At 36.8% G+C, this 20,165-nt stretch overlaps 1 protein-coding gene across 1 annotated transcript in view; it reads right to left on the reverse strand.

Moving 5' to 3' along the window:
* Window positions 1-8,394: 8,394 nt before the first annotated feature.
* Window positions 8,395-20,165, reverse strand: part of LOC134678239 (uncharacterized) — a 28,551-nt gene continuing 16,780 nt past the window's right edge. Inside the window, exons 2-6 of the mRNA XM_063536713.1 lie at window positions 16,204-16,346; window positions 15,294-15,408; window positions 11,304-11,502; window positions 9,431-9,596; window positions 8,395-8,761 (exon numbers count right to left, since the gene is read on the reverse strand). Coding sequence (XP_063392783.1) covers window positions 8,657-8,761; window positions 9,431-9,596; window positions 11,304-11,502; window positions 15,294-15,408; window positions 16,204-16,346 — 728 coding nt within the window. The 3' untranslated portion in view covers window positions 8,395-8,656. The remainder of the gene's footprint in view (window positions 8,762-9,430; window positions 9,597-11,303; window positions 11,503-15,293; window positions 15,409-16,203; window positions 16,347-20,165) is intronic.

Raw genomic sequence — 20,165 nt, forward strand, 5'->3', positions numbered from 1 at the left:
TGGTTACCCTCAGGCGAGCTCATTGTGTGTAGTAAGTAAGAAACTAACTAGCCACATTTCCTTTGCTTGTGGGCAGTATGTACGGCTTACACGAAGATAATTATAAATAGCTTACATTTTATTTAAGTAGGTAGGTACCTACTTAGGTAAATGTAGCTGTGACTTATATAAATATGTAACAATTTAAAGTATAATACAATTATGATAAACATAAATAAATGAATGCGGCTTGCACATCTAATTATTCGCTCATTAGAGCTCTACATACTAACTGGTTTATACATTAATTTAAAATAAACAGCCTGAATTTGAGCTATAATTGTGAATTAAGTACCTACACATTACATTAAATACATTTAAAACAAAACTTTTTAAACGACGGGTAATTTGATTTGAAGCATAGTTTATAATATTATTTAATCTTTCGTGAATGAAAGCATAATCTTTTATTTACCATTCCGACATGACCCGCTGTCTTTTATTTTTAGTGGCCATCCTCCTAGACCCCCCTCCCCCGGACTTGCCGAATTCATTCCGCTCGATGTAACAAGATTGCACGTTACGGATCGCGAAGGGCCCGATTGTCTTTCTTCGGCGTCTGCAGCGAGTCGATAACGGACACAATACAGACAATAAGCAAGCTTAGCCATCGTCCTGATCGTGGGAAGGGACATTAACCTTAACTGCATTTATATAGGTCTGAGATAAACCTTCGTTTTGTAATGCGCCCCGATCTTTATAGATGGATAAAGTAGGTGCCTATCAGCAGTACATTGCATGGTCGTACTGACACGGCTCGCAGCTCAAGATTTTCGCAACTTTTTGGTGGCCATTAAGGTTCGAAAGAGGGGATAAAATACTAAGTAAAATCCGAGGATAAACGAAATACTTACACGTATAAACTATCCGTGAAGACAATACTCTAATGGACTGTACAAAATGTATAAGTATATCACTCACTCAGTATTGTGTTTCCGCTGCCGTGACACGGTTTATCTGCACCAGTTGTCAAAGTGAAACCAAACATATGAGATGAGACAGTTTTTCTACGTAAGTAGTACATGAAAATGCTTTCATTTTCTTATCACACTCCACATTCATGTCGCCTACTTGACACCAAACCGTAAAGGTAAACAAGGAAAACTAAACACTTTGTCTTAGAAGATCCTTAATTAAGACTTAATTCCGAGAATTGCGGCGTAGGTAATAGGTATAACAAATCTTTGGGGGAAAATTAACACTCGACGAAAGCTACAGGCATGCATCGCAGAGCAGAGGCATTCCGTATAAGTGCGATACATTGTTATTTAAAATATACATACCTATGTAACTTACTTTCTATTTCAGGTTAGGTATATCGCACTTACACAAAATAAAGTCCTATTTATTTGGTCAGAACGAAACAATAAAAACGTTAAGGAATAGTTTCACTTACTCTAACATTTTTGATATTATCTATAGCTGTCAAAAAGTTTTTGGCAAAAAGTTTATTTTTGGTTCAAGCTTTTATCGCTGACTGTACTTTTCTTTCCACAGGCGACTAAATACTCATCGAGATAAATCTAACAACCCCAAACACAATAAGTTTGCGTTGTTTTATCACAGAGTTCCCATGGTCACCACCTTTCTCTATTATCAGATCAGCTCCATGTCGTCATAATATTGCATTATCATCCAATTTACATATTGTAGTTATGCAAAATTTCTCATTCGAAAATTAAGAAGTAAATTAAGTTAAATTTAGCCTCTATTTCTTCTCACTACCTAACACACCAAACACGCCACACGCCAAATTAAATAAAGGCTGTATAAAGAAAAGCTTGAATAATATTTCTGTAGGTATTGTTCTACACAAAACAAACGGACCTTGTGCAGTTTCTGTAGCAATATACTTACCTGTACTAATATGGTCGCACTTTTAAGTGACAGGTGTGATAAATAATAAAAGAGTGTCCGTTTCTTTCAATCACGCGGTGTTAAATAGTGACGGGTGCTTTTGTCTGGTGGATAACAACTGTGTCCATATTAGGGTTGTCAACTTTTTTTTGGTGGAATATAGTATTTTCTAGAATAAGGCATCAAAATATAGTACATTTCAAAAAAATATAGTACTTTTAGACAAAATACTAAACATGAGTGTAATATACGTTTAATCGAAAAAATAGTATTTTAGCGTACTATATATTTTTCCAAAAGTATATAGTACAGAGAGCCAAAATATAGTACAATACTATATGTATAATATAGAACGGTTGGCAATCCTAGTCCATATACTGACGCCTGCTAAGTTTCGTTCCAAATAAAAATTGAATTACAAGTTTTATATTTTGCCGTAGGGAAATCATGGAAAGATTAATGTATAATACATTTATCGTGTAATGGATATATGCGTGTTCCGAATTACTCTTTAACCACTTGTAGCAAGATTGCTTTTGCTACAACATTACGGTGTGAATCAACTGTTCACGAATTACTATGTTTTCGGCGTTAAATTATATAATTTATTGTAAAGTGTTCATTGTTCCGTGTTAAAATGTTTATTATCCGCTTCAGTATAGTGTTGTTGGTTTAAAGCAACCGTTGATTGTTTTCATATGATGAAAATAGATGTTGTTAACAAGAAATTATGAATATTATTACTAGTAGACTGGAGGTGAAATGAACTGATGATTGTTTTAGGTGCGCGTTTATATAGTTTATTGATGTCTTTCATTACAGTTACTAGTTAGTGATTATACTTATTATTGATATATTTACTAGCAATAACTATTCTGGTCTTAAAATAACTGGCAGATTTCTAATTTGATTACCATAGCTATAAGGAATCATTTGATTATTATAGCACCAATCTGGAAACATACACCGTGTTTTTTTTTTATTTCCGTTAATTTCAAGGGTGCTCCTGAGCTTAAATCAAGTAACTTTCTCAAAGACACCGATGTTCTAATTAACTCCATTTCGGAGATAATCAATATTTTTTTTTCCTATAAGGCCTCTACAAGCATGTATACTTGCCTTAGGGCCGGTTTACATATTGATTAGTGTTTAGAATGAGTTCATACATTTGCTACTAAACTTAAGTACAATCTCGGTTGATCGATGTTCGAAATGACATTGATATGTCACAGATTAAAATTTTTTGGTCGAGTTATAGAAATCATCACACACAGACACATCGGAAGAGGGGGGGGGGGGGGGGGTCGGCAGATGTGGGGATTAGGAGCTAGGCTAACTAAATACAATAACACTGGTCTATAAACGGTTACACTTAGGCGTACTTCACATTGGATATGAATGCAGGACATCGCTATACATATTCTTGCATAGTGGAAATAATTATGTGATGTTCTGTGTCCTAGAAAACAAAAATAGCCACTACAAAATCAGTCTGAATTTGGAATTATATTGAGAGATTTGGTTTTAGTACATTTGCCGCGATTCCCAATGGCTGCTAGAGTTACACTAAGTTGGCAGGCATTTTGCTAGCCCACACCGTGCAAGTCTTATTTTAAACGTCAAACTCCTATGAAATTGTGACGTTTAAATAACAGTGGCAAATAGCACTTGACTGGGCTAACAAAATCACTTCCAACTTGGTCTAACTCTACGGCTCTTATGCATGGCGGGGCACCGTACAGTCAGTAGCAATAGTTGCGAAGCGGGCGAGGTGTTCAAAATGATCTTGACGCGACTTTATTGTTAAGAGAATAAGAGCTCAAGGTAATTTTGAACACCTCGCCCGCTTAGTAACTTCTGCTACTGACTGTAGACCTTTTACTATAATTTACTCGGAGTAATTAACAATGGAGACGCCATGTCTAAAATTTTCGGTACAAAATAGTCTGCCGTTTTTTGCGGGGGAGGGGCACATCAAATGTATAGGTACGTCATGTCAGATAAACGTCAGTCCATACATATGGTTGACCATTGGCCGCCTATTTTCGACAGAGGGGAATGCCTGTTAATGGCGGCTCCATTGTTAATTACTCCGAGATAATTTATGATATGCCAGAATCACTCGAACATTTATATCCATCACGGGCATCACGTGATAATCGAAGTTCCTCGTAAGTTCCAAGCCAATTTTTACGCTTTTGAATTTGGAACTTTCTTCGTCCTTGTACTTGTACAAGTACGCGGGGACTTACGAGTGCAAACAATAGATACTATGATAGTAGCTAGTTGTCTATATGTTTGTGTTTCCATGGACTGAAATGAGGCCAGCAGCTAGTAGACGAGTAATGAGTTTTAGACTTTATTGGCAGCCATACATTTCGCGCTGTTACCTTAATTAATGGTGTGTGCGATGGGTGTGACGGTAAGAAATATGATGGCTGTAAGAATGCGGATTAGAAATACTATGTTTACATGGTCTATCTTCTATATATATAAATGCAAGTGTCCTGACTGACTGACTGACTGACTGACTGACTGACTGACTGATTCATCAACGCAGAGCCGAAACTACAAAAGCCAGAAAGTTGAAATTTGCACACCAGATTGCATTTATAAAGTGTACAAGAGATAAGAAGCGATTTTGAGAAATTCAACCCCTAAGGGGGTTAAAAAGGGGATGAAAGTTTGTATAGGGTTAAAGTTTTCTTTTAAGCTAGGAATTTGAAACTTCGTAAAAAGATATATTAATAAAATACAAAAAAACTAATTTCAGCGTTTTTGAAAATTCATCCCCTAAGGTGGTGAAAAAGGGGTTGAAAGTTTGTATGGATATCAAAAAAAAATTCAAGTGGTGGACATGAATCTTTGTATTTAGGCATATTATTAGAAGACAGGAAAAGTAATTTCAGCGTTTTGTAAAATTCATCCCCTAACAGGGTTAAAAAGGGGTTAAAATTTTTAATCCATTACAAATGCTTTGAAACTTCGTAAAAAGGCATAATAGCCGATTACAAAAAAAAGTGATTGCAACGTTTTTGGAATTTCAACCCCTAAGGGGGGTTAAAAAGGGGATGGAAGTTCGTCTGCGGGTGCAAATTTTATTTTAAGCAAGGAACTTGAAACTTTGTAAAAATGTTTTAAATTAAAATACAAGAAAACTCATTTCAGCGTTTTTGAAAATTCATCCCTTAAGGTGGTGAAAAAGGGGTTGAAAGTTTGTATGGATATCAAACATTTTCTCGAGCGCGGGACTTGAATCTTTGTATTTGGGGATACTATTAGAAGACAATAAAAGTAATTTCAGCGTTTTATAAAATTCATCCCCTAACAGGGTTAAAATTGGTTTCAAAGTTTAAATCCATTACAAATACTTTGAAAATTCTTAGAAAGGCATAATAGCCGATTACAAAAAAAAGTAATGGAACGTACTTGGACATCCAACCCCTAAGGGGGTTAAAAAGGGGATGAAAGTTCGTCTTCAGGTGCAAATTTTATTTGAAGCTAGGAACTTGAAACTTTGTAAAAAGGTATTATATTAAAATGAAAGAAAATTGATTTCAGCGTTTTTGAAAATTCATCCCTATGGTGGTGAAAACGGGGTTGAAAGTTTGTATGGATATCATGCATTTTTTCGAGCGCGGGATTTGAATCTTTGTATTTGGGTATATTATTAGAAGACAATAAAAGTGATTTCAGCGATTTGTAAAATTCATCCCCTAACAGGGTTAAAATGGGGTTCAAAGTTTGAATCCATTACAAATGCTTTGAAGCTTCTTAGAAAGACATAATAGCCGATTACAAAAAAAAAAGTAATTGTAACGTTTTTGGAAATTCAATCCCTAAGGGGGCTAAAAAGGGGATGAAAATTCGTCTTGGGGTGTAAATTTAATTTTAAGCTAGGAACTTTAACTTTTTGGAAAAAAAGGTAATAAAATAAATTAAAAAAACATGAAAACTAATTTAAGCATTTTTGAAAATCATCCCCCAAGATGGTGAGAAAGGGGTTGAAAGTTTGTATGGAGATCAGATATTTTGTGAGTGCGGAATGCGGAACTTGAATCTTTGTATAAGGGCATAGGTGCCTATTATGAGAATACAAGAAAAGTAATTTCAGCAACCAACATCAAAATTCACTTGACTTAAAACTTCATACAACTTGCTAAAAAAGAAAAGTACTTAATTTCAACATTGCTTGGATATGAAAATTATAGGTACTAAAGATGTAAAATGTTGAAGATAAGATTCCACGCGGACGAAGTCGCGGGCAACAGCTAGTTTGATATACGTACAATTAGGTAACGTTTGAAAAAACGTGTTAAGTAAATATTATAATTGAAACATTTTTATAGAGTTTTAAATTAAAATTAAAAATTTATAATAACAAAATTTAAATTAAAATTTTTACCAACTCCCTTATACATTGACTTTTATTGAATATTTATGTTTTACCATTGACTACAAAAGTGTTTGTAAATGAGTAAAGTAAGTAGTTAAATATCTATTAAACAGTTTCGCCATTCCGCCATCTGCCGTCTATTTGCACATTGCCATTTTTATATTGTTGTATATATTTTGTGCAATAAAGTTTAAATAAATAAATAAACATTTATTTTATGACATCTTTTCAACTCAAATATCGTCGATAAGTACATAGGTACATACATGTCGTTTGCTTTACTCTTTCTTGAATCTTGTAAATATCACTCATATTTTGTGGATCTTAAAGTTGAATTCACCTTAGCAGATGTTTCAGCGATATCGGGTATCAATATCTCTTACCATTATGTTGAATGCTATTCCTTTTCTATAGAACGTCTTTCACTATTGGCTGCCTCCGATATTGGGTAGCCTACTTGAGGCGATACGTCACTATTTGCAACTGTAACCAAATAAAATAATGATTCAAATGTAGGTATATACTTATTGCAATGTCAAAAGGATTCCGAGATTTATTTGTGTACTTTAAAAAAAAAAGAATGGTTCTTAAAAGCTTCCAGCGCTTATAGCAAATTTGATTTGTGCATAGGCTTTCATTTGAATGAAAATATGAACACAATGGATAACGAATTTCATGATCGCTTATAAGGAGCATTGTCGATTAAGGTCGACTCAGAATATACATCAGCGGGAAACGATTATCGCGAGGAAACGAGGGTCTTTACAAAGAATAATATATGAAACGAATAATAAACGTTTACTTACGTATATTATTCTAACTAACTAAGTCTAACATTAACCGTGTATCTAACGGTTAATGTTAGACTTAGGTATACTACTTTCAAGGAATAAAGTATTTCTTGTAATATTATTGGGTACCGTAAAACGGGGTGAGTAGGTTTCGCGGGGAGAGTTGGGTTATGAATGGGGAGAGGTTTGAGAGGGCGGTGAGAAGGGATTTTAAGGCTACTCCTACAAAAATAATGTATTCCAATTTAAAATGGGGCTATAGTAATACGCATAATAAAAAAAATGGATCCAACAATCTTCCAAAATCACCTTTGTATTAAAAACCCTCTCACCCCAAATACGAGGCACTACGGGGTGAGGAGGGTTTTCCTCTTTATCGTCAAAGTTATGAAATGGAACTACCCAAAATAAAATACAAACTAAAATACAAACGTCCGAACCACTTATTATATACACCATTCAGTTTGCACATGTAAAAATAAAATTTTATCGAGGTTTGAAAGTCAAATTTCACCCAATTCACCCCATTTAACGGTAAGAAGACTCACTGGTAAATTTGTTTAGTGTACCTACGCGTATTGTGTAAATACGTTTCGTAAATGGCATGGAGAAGGAGCGTTTATTATTATTAGTGGTATAATATGCATAAGTACAGTAAAACGTTTATTTACATACAAGGTCCAGAAATTTACATTGTTGCTGTAACGAATTTACCTTATACAAAAAATACAATGTGGATAAGTATATACAGGAGAAATATTTTGATAAATATATTAAATATAAGTATTTAACACTTGGACAGTTATTGTACACCAATATATATACTTCTATTATAATCTTTCATAATTATTCGTTCTAAAGAATACAGTTTATATTTAATTACACAAACGGGTCTACCGCGATATAATGTCACGGACTAGAGCTGGTGCAACTCAGCTGAAACGTCGGAATTAACAAAGGTAAAAACAATGAAATTATATCGCGGTAGACCCGTTTGTGTAATTAAATATGTGTACAAAACGCGAGAGTTTAAAGGGTTATACAGTTTATATTTACATCAATTAATGATTGATAATTTGATCTAAACACAAGGGTCAAAATAGAGGTATGTAAGTACCTATACATTTGTTATATAATTTAAAACATCGAGAATACTCTTTATACAAAAACAAATCTTTATTCTGGTAACTGATAGTAACGACTATATAAAGTCTCAGTCATAAGTTTTCTTTACGCAAGAAAGTCCACACTGACTAGAGAGCTCTTCGGGGCTTTTAAATTCAGAAACTGTCTTTCGCCGCGCGGGCGAGTTGACTGCTTGGACCAACCAGTATAAGAACGGTCTTTGATTACGCAGAGTTGTTTCGAATCTTGAGGCCACGTTATTTGTTCGCCCACCAGTAATTGACTTGCCCGAGCTAGCGCAACCCTTAAGAATTTACAGCCAGCACACACTACATGAGCTTTAGGAAATGGCGCTGCGAGTTTTTCTGCGACACATTAACTCGATTTATCTGCAGCAAAAAATCCGATGTAGAAGCTCGCGTGTGTCATGGCTTTAGGCGCTACTGCATCAGGTGGGTTCCAGCGGCGAAGGGGCTTCCTTGGTCTTCTCGTGCGGGCTACCGTCCGCGTCGCCGCTGTTCCCGCTGTGCGCCGCAACCGACGTCAGCGGCACCTGTCGTTCAACATGAAACGATTATAAACCATGTGATTCTCTGAAATAGCGCCGTGACTTTTAGTTACGAGCCATTTCTAGGTAAGATGGTTCTGAAATTTAATGCACGCCGCTCTATTACTAACTATACACGTATCTACTTAGCTAAGAAGACACGATAAAACAAGTTTTTTGATACAGCAGTGCACAGTGCTGTCATAATTTATAACTACCCGTTCTAGACTCCATGGTGTAAAGTTTCCAATTAACGGTCTCTCTTTTTTCACTATAAGTACTTAAATATCTTGTTATTTTCAGCTTACATTTCAGCTACGGGTTATTAAAGAAAGATATTCATAGCATTGTTAAGCTAGTTTATCAAATTTTATAAAAGCTTTGGACAAGAACATTTTAAGTTGAGTTAACTTTGACGAGTGTTAACTGGCAGTCCCAAACAAACATACCTTTAAAGCAGTTTAGGGTAATCAGTGTTTGTGAGATTAACTCAGCAGTGCGTCATTCCGCAGATCGAGCTGCAGTTCTTATGTAAACTGCTCGGGCAGGATAGTAGCAGCTACATACCATAGACACATCGCAGGTCGAGTTGCAGCATAAAGACGGCGGCCGCTAGCGTCGACACGGACTCGTTCTTATGTTAACTGCTGGAGCAAGATAGAAGCACCTGCATACCATAGACACAGCAGTGCAGGTGTGCATGTCGGAGTGGCGCGGCGGCGGGGACAGCGACGCGTCGTACCGGAGGTCAAGCTGTAGCATGAAGACAGCGGCAGCTAGCGTTGACACGGACACGGACAACTGCGCGCCCGCCACGCCTATGCACGTACTGCTGCCGCATCTGTCACGGTAAATCCATAGTATGTTTAAAACTTACACAGCTGTGTGTAAAAAAGTCGACATTCAATTTCGACAGGTTGCTGTACTGTCAATAATTTTATAGTCGGATAAATAAGACCCTATTAAAGATGTTTCTTATCTTATTCTTATACCTTTTAACAAGCAATTCTTGTTTATATATATGATCTCGGAAACGGCTCTAACGATTTCGATAAAATTTACTATATTAAGGGTTTCGGGGGCGAAAAATTGATCTAACTAGTTGTTATCTATGGGAAAACGCGCATTTTATGTAGTCTTTAAATGTTTTCCGAGCAAGGCTCGGTCTCCCAGATATCTTAGAATTACGGTACCCCGTGTGTTTGTAAATATCTCTTCCAACTTAACAACAACAGACTAGGGACAGCACTCCCAAGAGTAACTGGGAATTTTAAAGACAAATTAGGATGTAAATCTTCGTCTTTTACCCACGCACTTTACAACCGGCTCAGGGTCTGCCTAATCCCCAGCCATGGTTGATAGTAAAGCTATTTAGTAGGCAAGTTGAATGGAATAGAAACGTTTTATTTTAGTACCTACTGTAACTGAAACCACTTAGCTTTACGCTGGAATCCACAGCTACTTAATTAGGTACACAAATTGTGCTTCAATAGGTATCTATTAGGTATTTGATTAGGTTTTCATTTGCGATAGGCTTCTTTGGGTAATTTGATTAAAATTATTGAACTTATGATATTAAATTTATTGGATTTTAGTTTGGATGCTTTTAGCATCAATTTATTAGATATTTTTGCCGACTAATCTAACTATGTAGTCACATCTAGGTTTGACATAAAATAAAAAAAACGTATTTTGTCGCGTTGACCAAATTTTTTCTTACACTTTTTCGTAATCAGAATTCAGAACCCGATACCGAATATGCCCTTAAACAGATCCCACCTATTTTTGTTACACCGTGTATTTTTATACTTGTCTATTCGATTTAACAAAGAAACAGATACATTTGTCGGCCGATTCGAACATAGAGCATTCAATCGGAATGGTTAATCAAGCCAAACAATTTACGAATAAACCGTAGAAATGCGATCCAATCGTCTATAAATAAAGGCATCGCCTGGGCTCGCGTAAACACTGCGTGGCCTTTCGACAATGCGCCATTAACTGTGAGTGCTCTCTCTTGTTTTCAGACTTATTGCTGCTTTGAATCGTTTAATTGATCATTCGTAGTACTTACTATCAAGTCGTTGTTATAAAGTTTACCGTCTAGGCATTAATTATTGTCGTGTTTCAGTTTAAAACCGTTTGCTTTACGACAACGTTTGCTCCAGATCAGAGATAATATACGATTCCGTCAACATGGTAAGCTCTCAGTTACTGCCGTTACTGGTAGGTACCTACTTGCGTAATGCAAATTGTGAGTCGAACTTAGTTTCGGCAATTTTTAGGTTTGAAGTCAGTGATACATTAAATAAGTACCTAGGTATAAAACAATATCGTCTGGTGACAACCAAAACTCACTAATTACCATCACAAGTTCATAGCCATAGTACCGTCCTTATTAGTGCCATAATAAGGTTAATTTTTGTTTAATTATTTTTTAGTAATTAGTGAGTTTTGGTTGTCACCTGACGATATGACTCTGCCCCGCAAGGACGGTAAGGACGGCCAACCGCCGAAGCCATGGGTGTAGTATATTTCTGCTACTTACCCGATATTCAAGAGCGATCTGATACAAAAGGCCAGCATGGCTATGTGGGCTGCTAGAGCTGCCGTCCACAGCAGCGTGAGAGGCACGGCGGCGCAGGGTGATGGGCCCAGCGCGCGCCACGGGGCGCCCCACGCGCGCGGCGCGCCTGCCCGTGAGGACGGCCAGCCGCCGAAGCCTCGGCTGTAGTACACTGATGTTGCTGCAAGATTAACAGGATCTTAATGCGATATTGGTTTATAATTTTATTTATCGCATTTAAAGCCACAAATTACTGTCGCGTATGGTTGGTTTCACTGTACTAGCACGTACTAGGTACTAGGTATTTATTACATTTATGGAGTTATTACATTTACGGAGCAATTGTGGCTTCGAGCTACTCATGTTCTCCTCGTAAAATAGGCTCACACTCAAACCCGGCTTGTACATTAACATTGTTTGCCACTTAGGTCGAATCGAGCTGGAGAATTTTATATCGCCATAAACCGTATACCTACTCGAAAAGTATATATTCGAAATAATATTTTGTATATGTATACTCGAAAAAATTCGAAAGTTTAATTTTTTTGTGATTTTTAACCAGATTCTTTATTTTTATTAAATTATTCATTTCTGTTTTTGAATGTAAAATAATAATAGCTATATACGAAAACCTGCCGCGTCACAAAGTTTTTGTAGTAAAAATAATAATGTTTGCCAAGTTTTTGTCACGCCAATAATAAGTTGGTTACCTATTATAAACAAATGTGATTTGTCTTCCGCTTACACAATCATCACATCGGTGAAAAAGCTGACTATGATGCCATCCAATTAATTAAAACCTTATGAAATGGCCCTCAAGCGCCGGGAGGCCTTTTTACAGCCACGCATGACTTTCTACAACTTCAGGGCGCTCGTAAAACCTCACCAACGGACGGCGATAAAGCATGTAATACCAGATTCCAGATAAAAAGGGAAGTGTGGCTCAGTCCGAGTTCGTTTAATGACAGCTCGTGACATCGCTTATGGATCTTATGGTACGACATTACTCACACACATTTTAAATTTATGCGGCAGTACAGATGCCAACAGAAAAATGCTACATTTCTCATGCTCTGAAAGTCGCTCATTCTTTATCTATCTAACAATAAGTAAGTTGAAAGTGATATGTTTCGGTCCTGGTCCTGAGCGTTTTACTTTCCAAGAATGTTTATTGTAAATCGTAAAAAAATTAAAAGACGTAGGTAGTTTTTTAAATTATTTACCTACTATTTTATTTGTTACAATGAAAATTCCGTTCTACAGAAATGGATTTGTTATATCGATCTTATTATCTATTTTTTTATTGAAACACTTATCTAATATACTAGTTCAAGCTTACTTTAGTTTTTGATTACACGAAAATAAACATCCATCAGGCGGATCGGGCCTTTGAGTATTCGACCAATTAATTATGATCATTTCGTGTTCTCTCTACGTAAAAAAAGGCAAGGTGTTTGAGAAAAGCCATTGATTTAGAAGCATTTATTTTACGTCTCAAAGCCGATGTCGATCAATCTCGGCAGTATTCTCAAATGCTTCCCTAAAGAATTACATAACGTAAGCCGCCGAAAGCCAAAGGCCTGCGCAAACCGGCCATTTAGACATTTCTCAATTCGCGCGCGGGCACATTATTATCACGTTTCTTTATCTACGGGTATGTTATTCGAATGGATACAAAAACGGAACTTTGAACGTTCTACTATACAGGGCGTCCCACGGCGATGCCACATGGAGGGAAAGTACCTTAAATATCATAGATAGCATATTTTTCTGAAAGAAGACTTCATTTTATTTTTAAAACTTAGTTAAATTGCATTCATACTTTTTTAATTTTTTTGAAAAAAAAATGTATGGAAAAAAATTATCGCGTCATTGGAGGAAAAGTACCTTAATTATTGTAAATGAACATCTTACTGAAAGAAGACATTATTTCGATTTAAAAAAACAAGTTGAATTGCATTTTAAATAATTTCATGGTTAAACCGGGAATCGAACCCGCTACACGAGAAAAAAAATACCTTGTAGCTTTGTCATACCGATCGAAAGGCTTCAATGTGAGAATTATTTTTTTGGTACAAGGTATTTTTTTTCTCGTGTAGCGGGTTCGATTCCCGGTTTAACCATGAAATTATTTAAAATGCAATTCAACTTGTTTTTTTAAATCGAAATAATGTCTTCTTTCAGTAAGATGTTCATTTACAATAATTAAGGTACTTTTCCTCCAATGACGCGATAATTTTTTTCCATACATTTTTTTTCAAAAAAAATTAAAAAAGTATGAATGCAACTTTACTAAGTTTTAAAAATAAAATGAAGTCTTCTTTCAGCAAAATATGCTATCTATGATATTTAAGGTACTTTCCCTCCATGTGGCATCGCCGTGGGACGCCCTGTATGTAGTACCTAGTTAAAAACTCTTTAAATAAAAGTATATTGTCGTTGAGTAGTTATCGATCTCCTATACTTTATCAATAGTAAATTATTATTCACGGAATGGCCAACTTTAACACATGCTATATTAGACCATTAGGTCTAATAGTGATATTTAGAATGATAATAATTCAATAATTACAACGAAGTCAATATACCTACTGATCATATTCAGGTATTTTAATGAGTTAGACAGCTAAGTTATGAGAGTTAAAACTAAGCTGAGACTGCTTGTTTATACTTAATTATAAAGCTCGTTGAGACTGCTTTTTAGCAAGTCGGTCTTCGAGTAAATTAAATTTTCTGGGCCACGTCAAAATTGCCTTGGAGAATTATGACGTTGTCAGTTAAATATAATTATTTCTAGCCCTAAATTATACGAAAAGTAAATTCGCGAATCCTATTTACTATGAATGATGTTACTTGCTCGTTTTATTGAAATTTAAACCATCGTTACGTGTAATAAAGTTGCAATCGTTGCGTGCAAAGAATGAAACGGTACATGAGAGAGAAATTAGAGGCCGCAAATTATTATGTGTAAGGAAGCAATTACGTCATATCCTTGGCAAGATTTTGATTACGGAATATTCAAAGTGGTTTTGATGGGTTCGTAGGCCGTAGATTGCCGCCGCCGGCTTGTACCTACCAATAAGTTTCTTTGAAACTTTTACGCGAAATGTCTATATTGTTATAATCCGTATCGTAAAATTCAGTGCATGCGCTAATTTTTAGGGTTCCGTACCCAAAGGGTAAAACGGGACCCTATTACTAAGACTTCGCTGTCCGTCCGTCCGTCCGTCCGTCCGTCTGTCACCAGGCTGTATCTCACGAACCGTGATAGTTGAAATATTCACAGATGATGTATTTCTGTTGCCGCTATAACAACAAATACTAAAAACAGAATAAAATAAAGATTTAAATGGGGCTCCCATACAATAAACGTGATTTTAGACCAAAGTTAAGCAACGTCGGGAGTGGTCAGTACTTGGATGGGTGACCGTTTTTTTTTGCTTTTTTTTGTTTTTTTTTTTGCATTATGGTACGGAACCCTTCGTGCGCGAGTCCGACTCGCACTTGCCCGGTTTTTGGGATTAGGTCTAACTTTAACATGTAACTAACATAACTACTATAATGGTCAACGTGTTGCTAGAAAATCCATAAGATTGATAAGAGCTTAATTGGATACAAATAGTAAGAAGTTAGTCACGCATAAATAACAATGAATGACGTGACTATACCTAATCAATCTTCAGCGGGCTACTGCCCCCAACTACTATTTCACCGATGCCGAATACGATCTGAACTTCTGAACATCTGTGATGCCCCCCGCCGGTACAACAAGCCGTAGCCCTTTCTGTCTCTTCTCCAACCAGCCTACCACCCCTATGATTTCACCTTTACATTCACAAACATTCTGAAAAGTGTCTTGTAGTGATTTTAATAACAAAACTTCCATCAGACACAGACATGTCGAGCGTTTTTCGACTTAAAATACGTGAGTGACCCGTTTTTAATATATTTAATGTGTCTTGTAGTGGTTACCTGCCGCCAGCACTGTGATGCCCCCCGCCGGTACACCGAGCCCGAGCTCGACCTGCTGTCTCTCCTCCAACCAGCCCACCGCTCCCACCACTATTCCGCCGATGCCGCACACGATCTAAACATAAAGCCCCCTCCAGACTATGTGCGTGAATCGCGGCGCGACGTCGCGGAGCGAACATATCGCGAAGTTGACGTATGACTCCACACTCGCACACTTCACGGCGATTTCGCAGTTTGGTTTGCGGCAAGATGGCGGAAAAGCATCAGCTGATCGAGTTTAACTGTTAGTTATCTATGGCATCATACGTGATTTAGCTGTTTTTCCATTTTGATTTCTTGTGAAACCGTAAAATATAGCTGCTTAATGTAATATAATCATAATATAATTAATATTTATCTGGCCACATAAGAGCCAAAATAGTGTGTAATGTGGAGTCTTGCAAGTTCGCGCTTCGCGTCTCCTTTGACGCGGGCCGAAATACCGACAAAAAACGGAGAACAAGGCGCGAAGACGTGAACAATCTGCGAAATCGACGCCACACTTGCGTTCGCGGCTTCGCCCGCGATTCACGCGCATAGTCTGGAGGAGGCTTGTGATCTTTGTTATAAAGACGATTGTTTCAACCTTCTTTGTTGGCTAAAAAGACATTTAATTTTGTATAAAACAAGGTTACAAACCCGGGGGTCAATTTATTATTATTGCTCAATTCTGAAGTCTCAGCAAAAGTGTGACCTCGAGATCTGTAACAGCTTTGCGCTCAGTGGGTGGGTGTTAGTACCTAATGTAATAGTGCAGGAAAAGTTGTTTTATTTGCAGAGCTCGCTAATGTACTTATTCTGCGCCGATCTTTGTATGAAAAACTTACTGCTGCTGCTTACTAGGATCTAATTAATATTTGGAGTGTTGTACCTGCAGCACCCTCACCCGCAGAGCGATGGCGAATGGGTAGAGCTGCAGGCCTCCGCTGAGCGGATCATCTTCGCCCTTCGACGCGCCGCTGACCGCGCTACACACTGACTGCTTGCGCGACCACATCACTGCTTGCGGAAACACTAGAAGCAAAAAATTGCAGATATATAGATATACCTAACTAGTGAATCATTTCATATATTTTGATAGCCATTTTGCAGGCGAGAACGCCTACACAACTGCCAAAATAATTTCTCAAGGGATCCATTTTTCTTCAAGTCCGAAAAAATGAAGGTATAATGAAAATATATCTACTCTTAACTCTCATAAATTCAGTTTTCCTGTTTCAGCACTTCTGGCAGTCATCATCCGTATAATTATGAAAATTTTGTTTATTAAACTGCTTCACAGCTTAGTAAGTAATGGGACAAAGATTTTATATTAACTAGGACTCTAAACTTGTTAATCTTTTCACTTTCACACGTGACTAAGATAGCTCTATGAAGATAGGTATGGATGACATGGATGTGGGTATGTTTGTGTTCCACTCTACCGTAGCAACAAAACTACTGAGCCGATTTTGACTAGTGCCGTGTCAAACATCTTTTTTTATAACGCGGGTAAGGCTACATTTTCACCAACAAACGGACCTATCTTTACTTTTGAAATCATTGTACGGAACCCTCTGTGCACGACGACGATTCGCACTTGGCCGGTCTTTTTGTGATATTTATGTAACTGACTCTTCGTTTTTTCCTATAACAGGCTATAAAAATTGAGATTCAAACTGACCAGCGAATTTCCACCCTTCATTCAAAAGGATAATTCAATTTGACCAGACAATATAAACGGGGTTTGGGATATATTATTCAGCCCCGCCGTTATTGGCGCTTCCAACCGGCAACTCGATTTGATTTGGCTTTAATGACTAGAGGTCAAAATCAATTTGTTTCACCGGTAAATCGTTACCCATCTAAATATATAAAACAAATGCTTTTATAGACCCGACCGAGAATTAACGCAGACTAAATAAATAACGATTCTCGTATATTCTTAAAAAGATGTAGAGCTCCTAAGTAAGGAGTAAGGACGACTAAAATGAGTGTGTACTGTCTCTTCCGAAAATCGTTATTTCCAGATTGCGATTTTTACCATTCGCAATTTTTACCATTTTATTTTTTCTCAATAGCTTCCTTTCCCGAAAGCATTTCTAACCATTCGCATATTTTCCCATTAATTTTATTTCCCAGTAATTGGCTTAAAGTTTATTATAAAGACTTCTACTCGCGGCCGTATTCGAACAATGCTTATAAGATGTCACAGCGATACGATACCGATCTGACAGTGTCGAAAGTGACTTTTTTGGTTGAAGAAATGTCACTTGATTGACATTGTCTGATCACAAGTGAAAAAGATAATTGATGATAAAATTGATAAAAGTGAAAAACAAAACACTGAGTTTTTGATGTCAGTTGAATATTGCATTAGATAGCAGCCACACAGCGCGTTCAGCAGCCGAAATTAAAATCATAAAAGATAAGCATCAAGTGGAAAAATAATGTTTTATGAGAGATAAAATGGATAACGGAAATTATTTTTTGCTGATCTGACAGGGTTTCACGGTGCAGTAATATCGAGTCGCCGATTAAGATAAGCACTAATCAGGGGAACATTACGAACCACATCACGTATATGCAAATTTAGTGAGTGCGAAAGAGGAGACTACAAAAATCCATTTATATGTATATATTATATTATTTTACTAATATAAATGCGAAAGTGTGTCTGTCTGTCTGTCTGTTACCTCTTCACGCTTAAACTGCTAAACCGATTTTGATGAAATTTAGTATGACAGATAGTTTGAGTCTCGGGGAAGGACATAGGGTAGTTTTTATCCCAGAAATCCCTCTTTAAGGGGGTGAAAAAGGGGATGGAAGTTTGTATGGGGAATCAATAATCGCTGAACCGATTCGGTTGAAATGTGGTACTACACAGAAAGTTTGAAAAAAAGTTCGCATTTTTCGCTAATTAGTCATCCATTTTGGGGTTGAAAAGAAGTGTGTAATAAAAAGCAGATTTGTTTAAACATTATGGTATCCAAATTACTAATTCCACGCAGACGAAGTCGCTGGCAAAAGCTAGTATGAGATAACGTGATCACTTTTGAGGCTCATAGCGGCCGCAAAGTGACCAAAACAACGTTAGCGGACTGGAGATTACGAAAAGCTGTATTCAGGAGATACGGTGTACACGGTGCACGGTCATGAGTGATCAAATGTAGGTAGGTAATCACTGATTACCTATACCTATACCTCTACGGAAATGAATATAATTGTAGTAAGGTAATCGCTCTGGGCATTCCACAATATTAATAACTAGGAACAAGGATTTAACTTTACAAAAACAGATGTTAACTCGCATTAAAACTTACTTATGTGTGTCAACAAGCTAGCATAACGTTAATATTTAGTAGGTAATAGAAAAGTTGGTTATAAAAGAGGAGTTTAATAGGAGTCGTAGAAGTTGTAACGTGTTATAACACTTATAACTAACATCAGAAAATTACTACAACAACTATACTAAATATTTATTTACTGGAATGTCGTTTAAATTTTTTTACAAAATAATATAAAAGTTACACACAAGTTTCTCCGTGCAACTGTTGTGATTGATACAGGGTGGAAACGCCATATTATCTTAGAGAGAGAATTAACCCCGGAAAAAGGTAGGTACCTACACAATTTTCACCCACCCCACAAAACACGAGTGAAATTTACATTTTTTTACGCTGATGGCCTATTCAGTTAGTTATTTTCTGTTATGATTTTATAGAATAACATATACCTACAAATCTATGATTATAGATATACATATTTTGTTAGTTGTCAACAGTGAATTTTCTTTTTAGGGTTCCGTACCCAAAGGGAAAAACGGGACCCTATTACTAAGACTTCGCTGTCCGTCCGTCCGTCCGTCCGTCCGTCCGTCTGTCACCAGGCTGTATCTCACGAACCGTGATAGCTAGACAGTTGAAATTTTCACAGATGATGTATTTCTGTTGCCGCTATAACAACAAATACTAAAAACAGAATAAAATAAAGATTTAAATCCCTTCCCTCTCCCATACAACAAACGTGATTTTTGACCAAAGTTAAGCAACGGCGGGAGTGGTCAGTACTTGGATGGGTGACCGTTTTTTTTTTGCTTTTTTTTTTGTTTTTTTTTTTTGCATTACGGTACGGAACCCTTCGTGCGCGAGTCCGACTCGCACTTGCCCGGTTTTTTTTCTTAAATGTCACTGTTGACAGTTGACAGATAATAATATTCATAACCGTTTCATAACAAGATTATAAATTTATAAAGTTCGAATCGTTCTACTTTCGGTGTTTTAACGTAAAAACAGTAAATGAATAACTAATTTGGTTCAAATAGAAACATGCGCATTGCGCATACCCCGTAGATAGGATATCGCCTATTGAAAGTCAAATCAATATCAGTAACATTTATTTACATTGGTCGGTTTAAAAAAAAGGTCCTCTCCAAAGTATACGGATGGATTGCACAAGCTCTGTATGCGGTTTTTCAGGCCCTCTATATATTTTATTTCAAAAATCTTGCGAGCCCCTTATATTGGCTAGATATAGAAAACCAAATGTCAAGGATAGATCGCATTACAAACTCACCCTGTAAATTTTTGAACCTAACTTTGTTAGCTGATGAAAAAGAATCAATTCCGCAGGCGGTTTCATCTCAAAAAGGAAACGTATTACTGGTATATTTAATGAAATTTCCGGCATACAGCGCTATGATCTGGGTACGAACGAAATACCACCGACGTGGCGTTGCTATATGAACGCGGGTACGAGTATATAATGATGAAATTTCCCCTAGCGAATCCCACTACTCATTTAGATACTAGATACTACAGAGTTCGAAAAATCTAAAGCAATTTAATAATAAAA

Source organism: Cydia fagiglandana, chromosome 2, assembly GCF_963556715.1.
Source record: "Cydia fagiglandana chromosome 2, ilCydFagi1.1, whole genome shotgun sequence".
NCBI classification, from domain to species: Eukaryota; Metazoa; Arthropoda; class Insecta; order Lepidoptera; family Tortricidae; genus Cydia; species Cydia fagiglandana.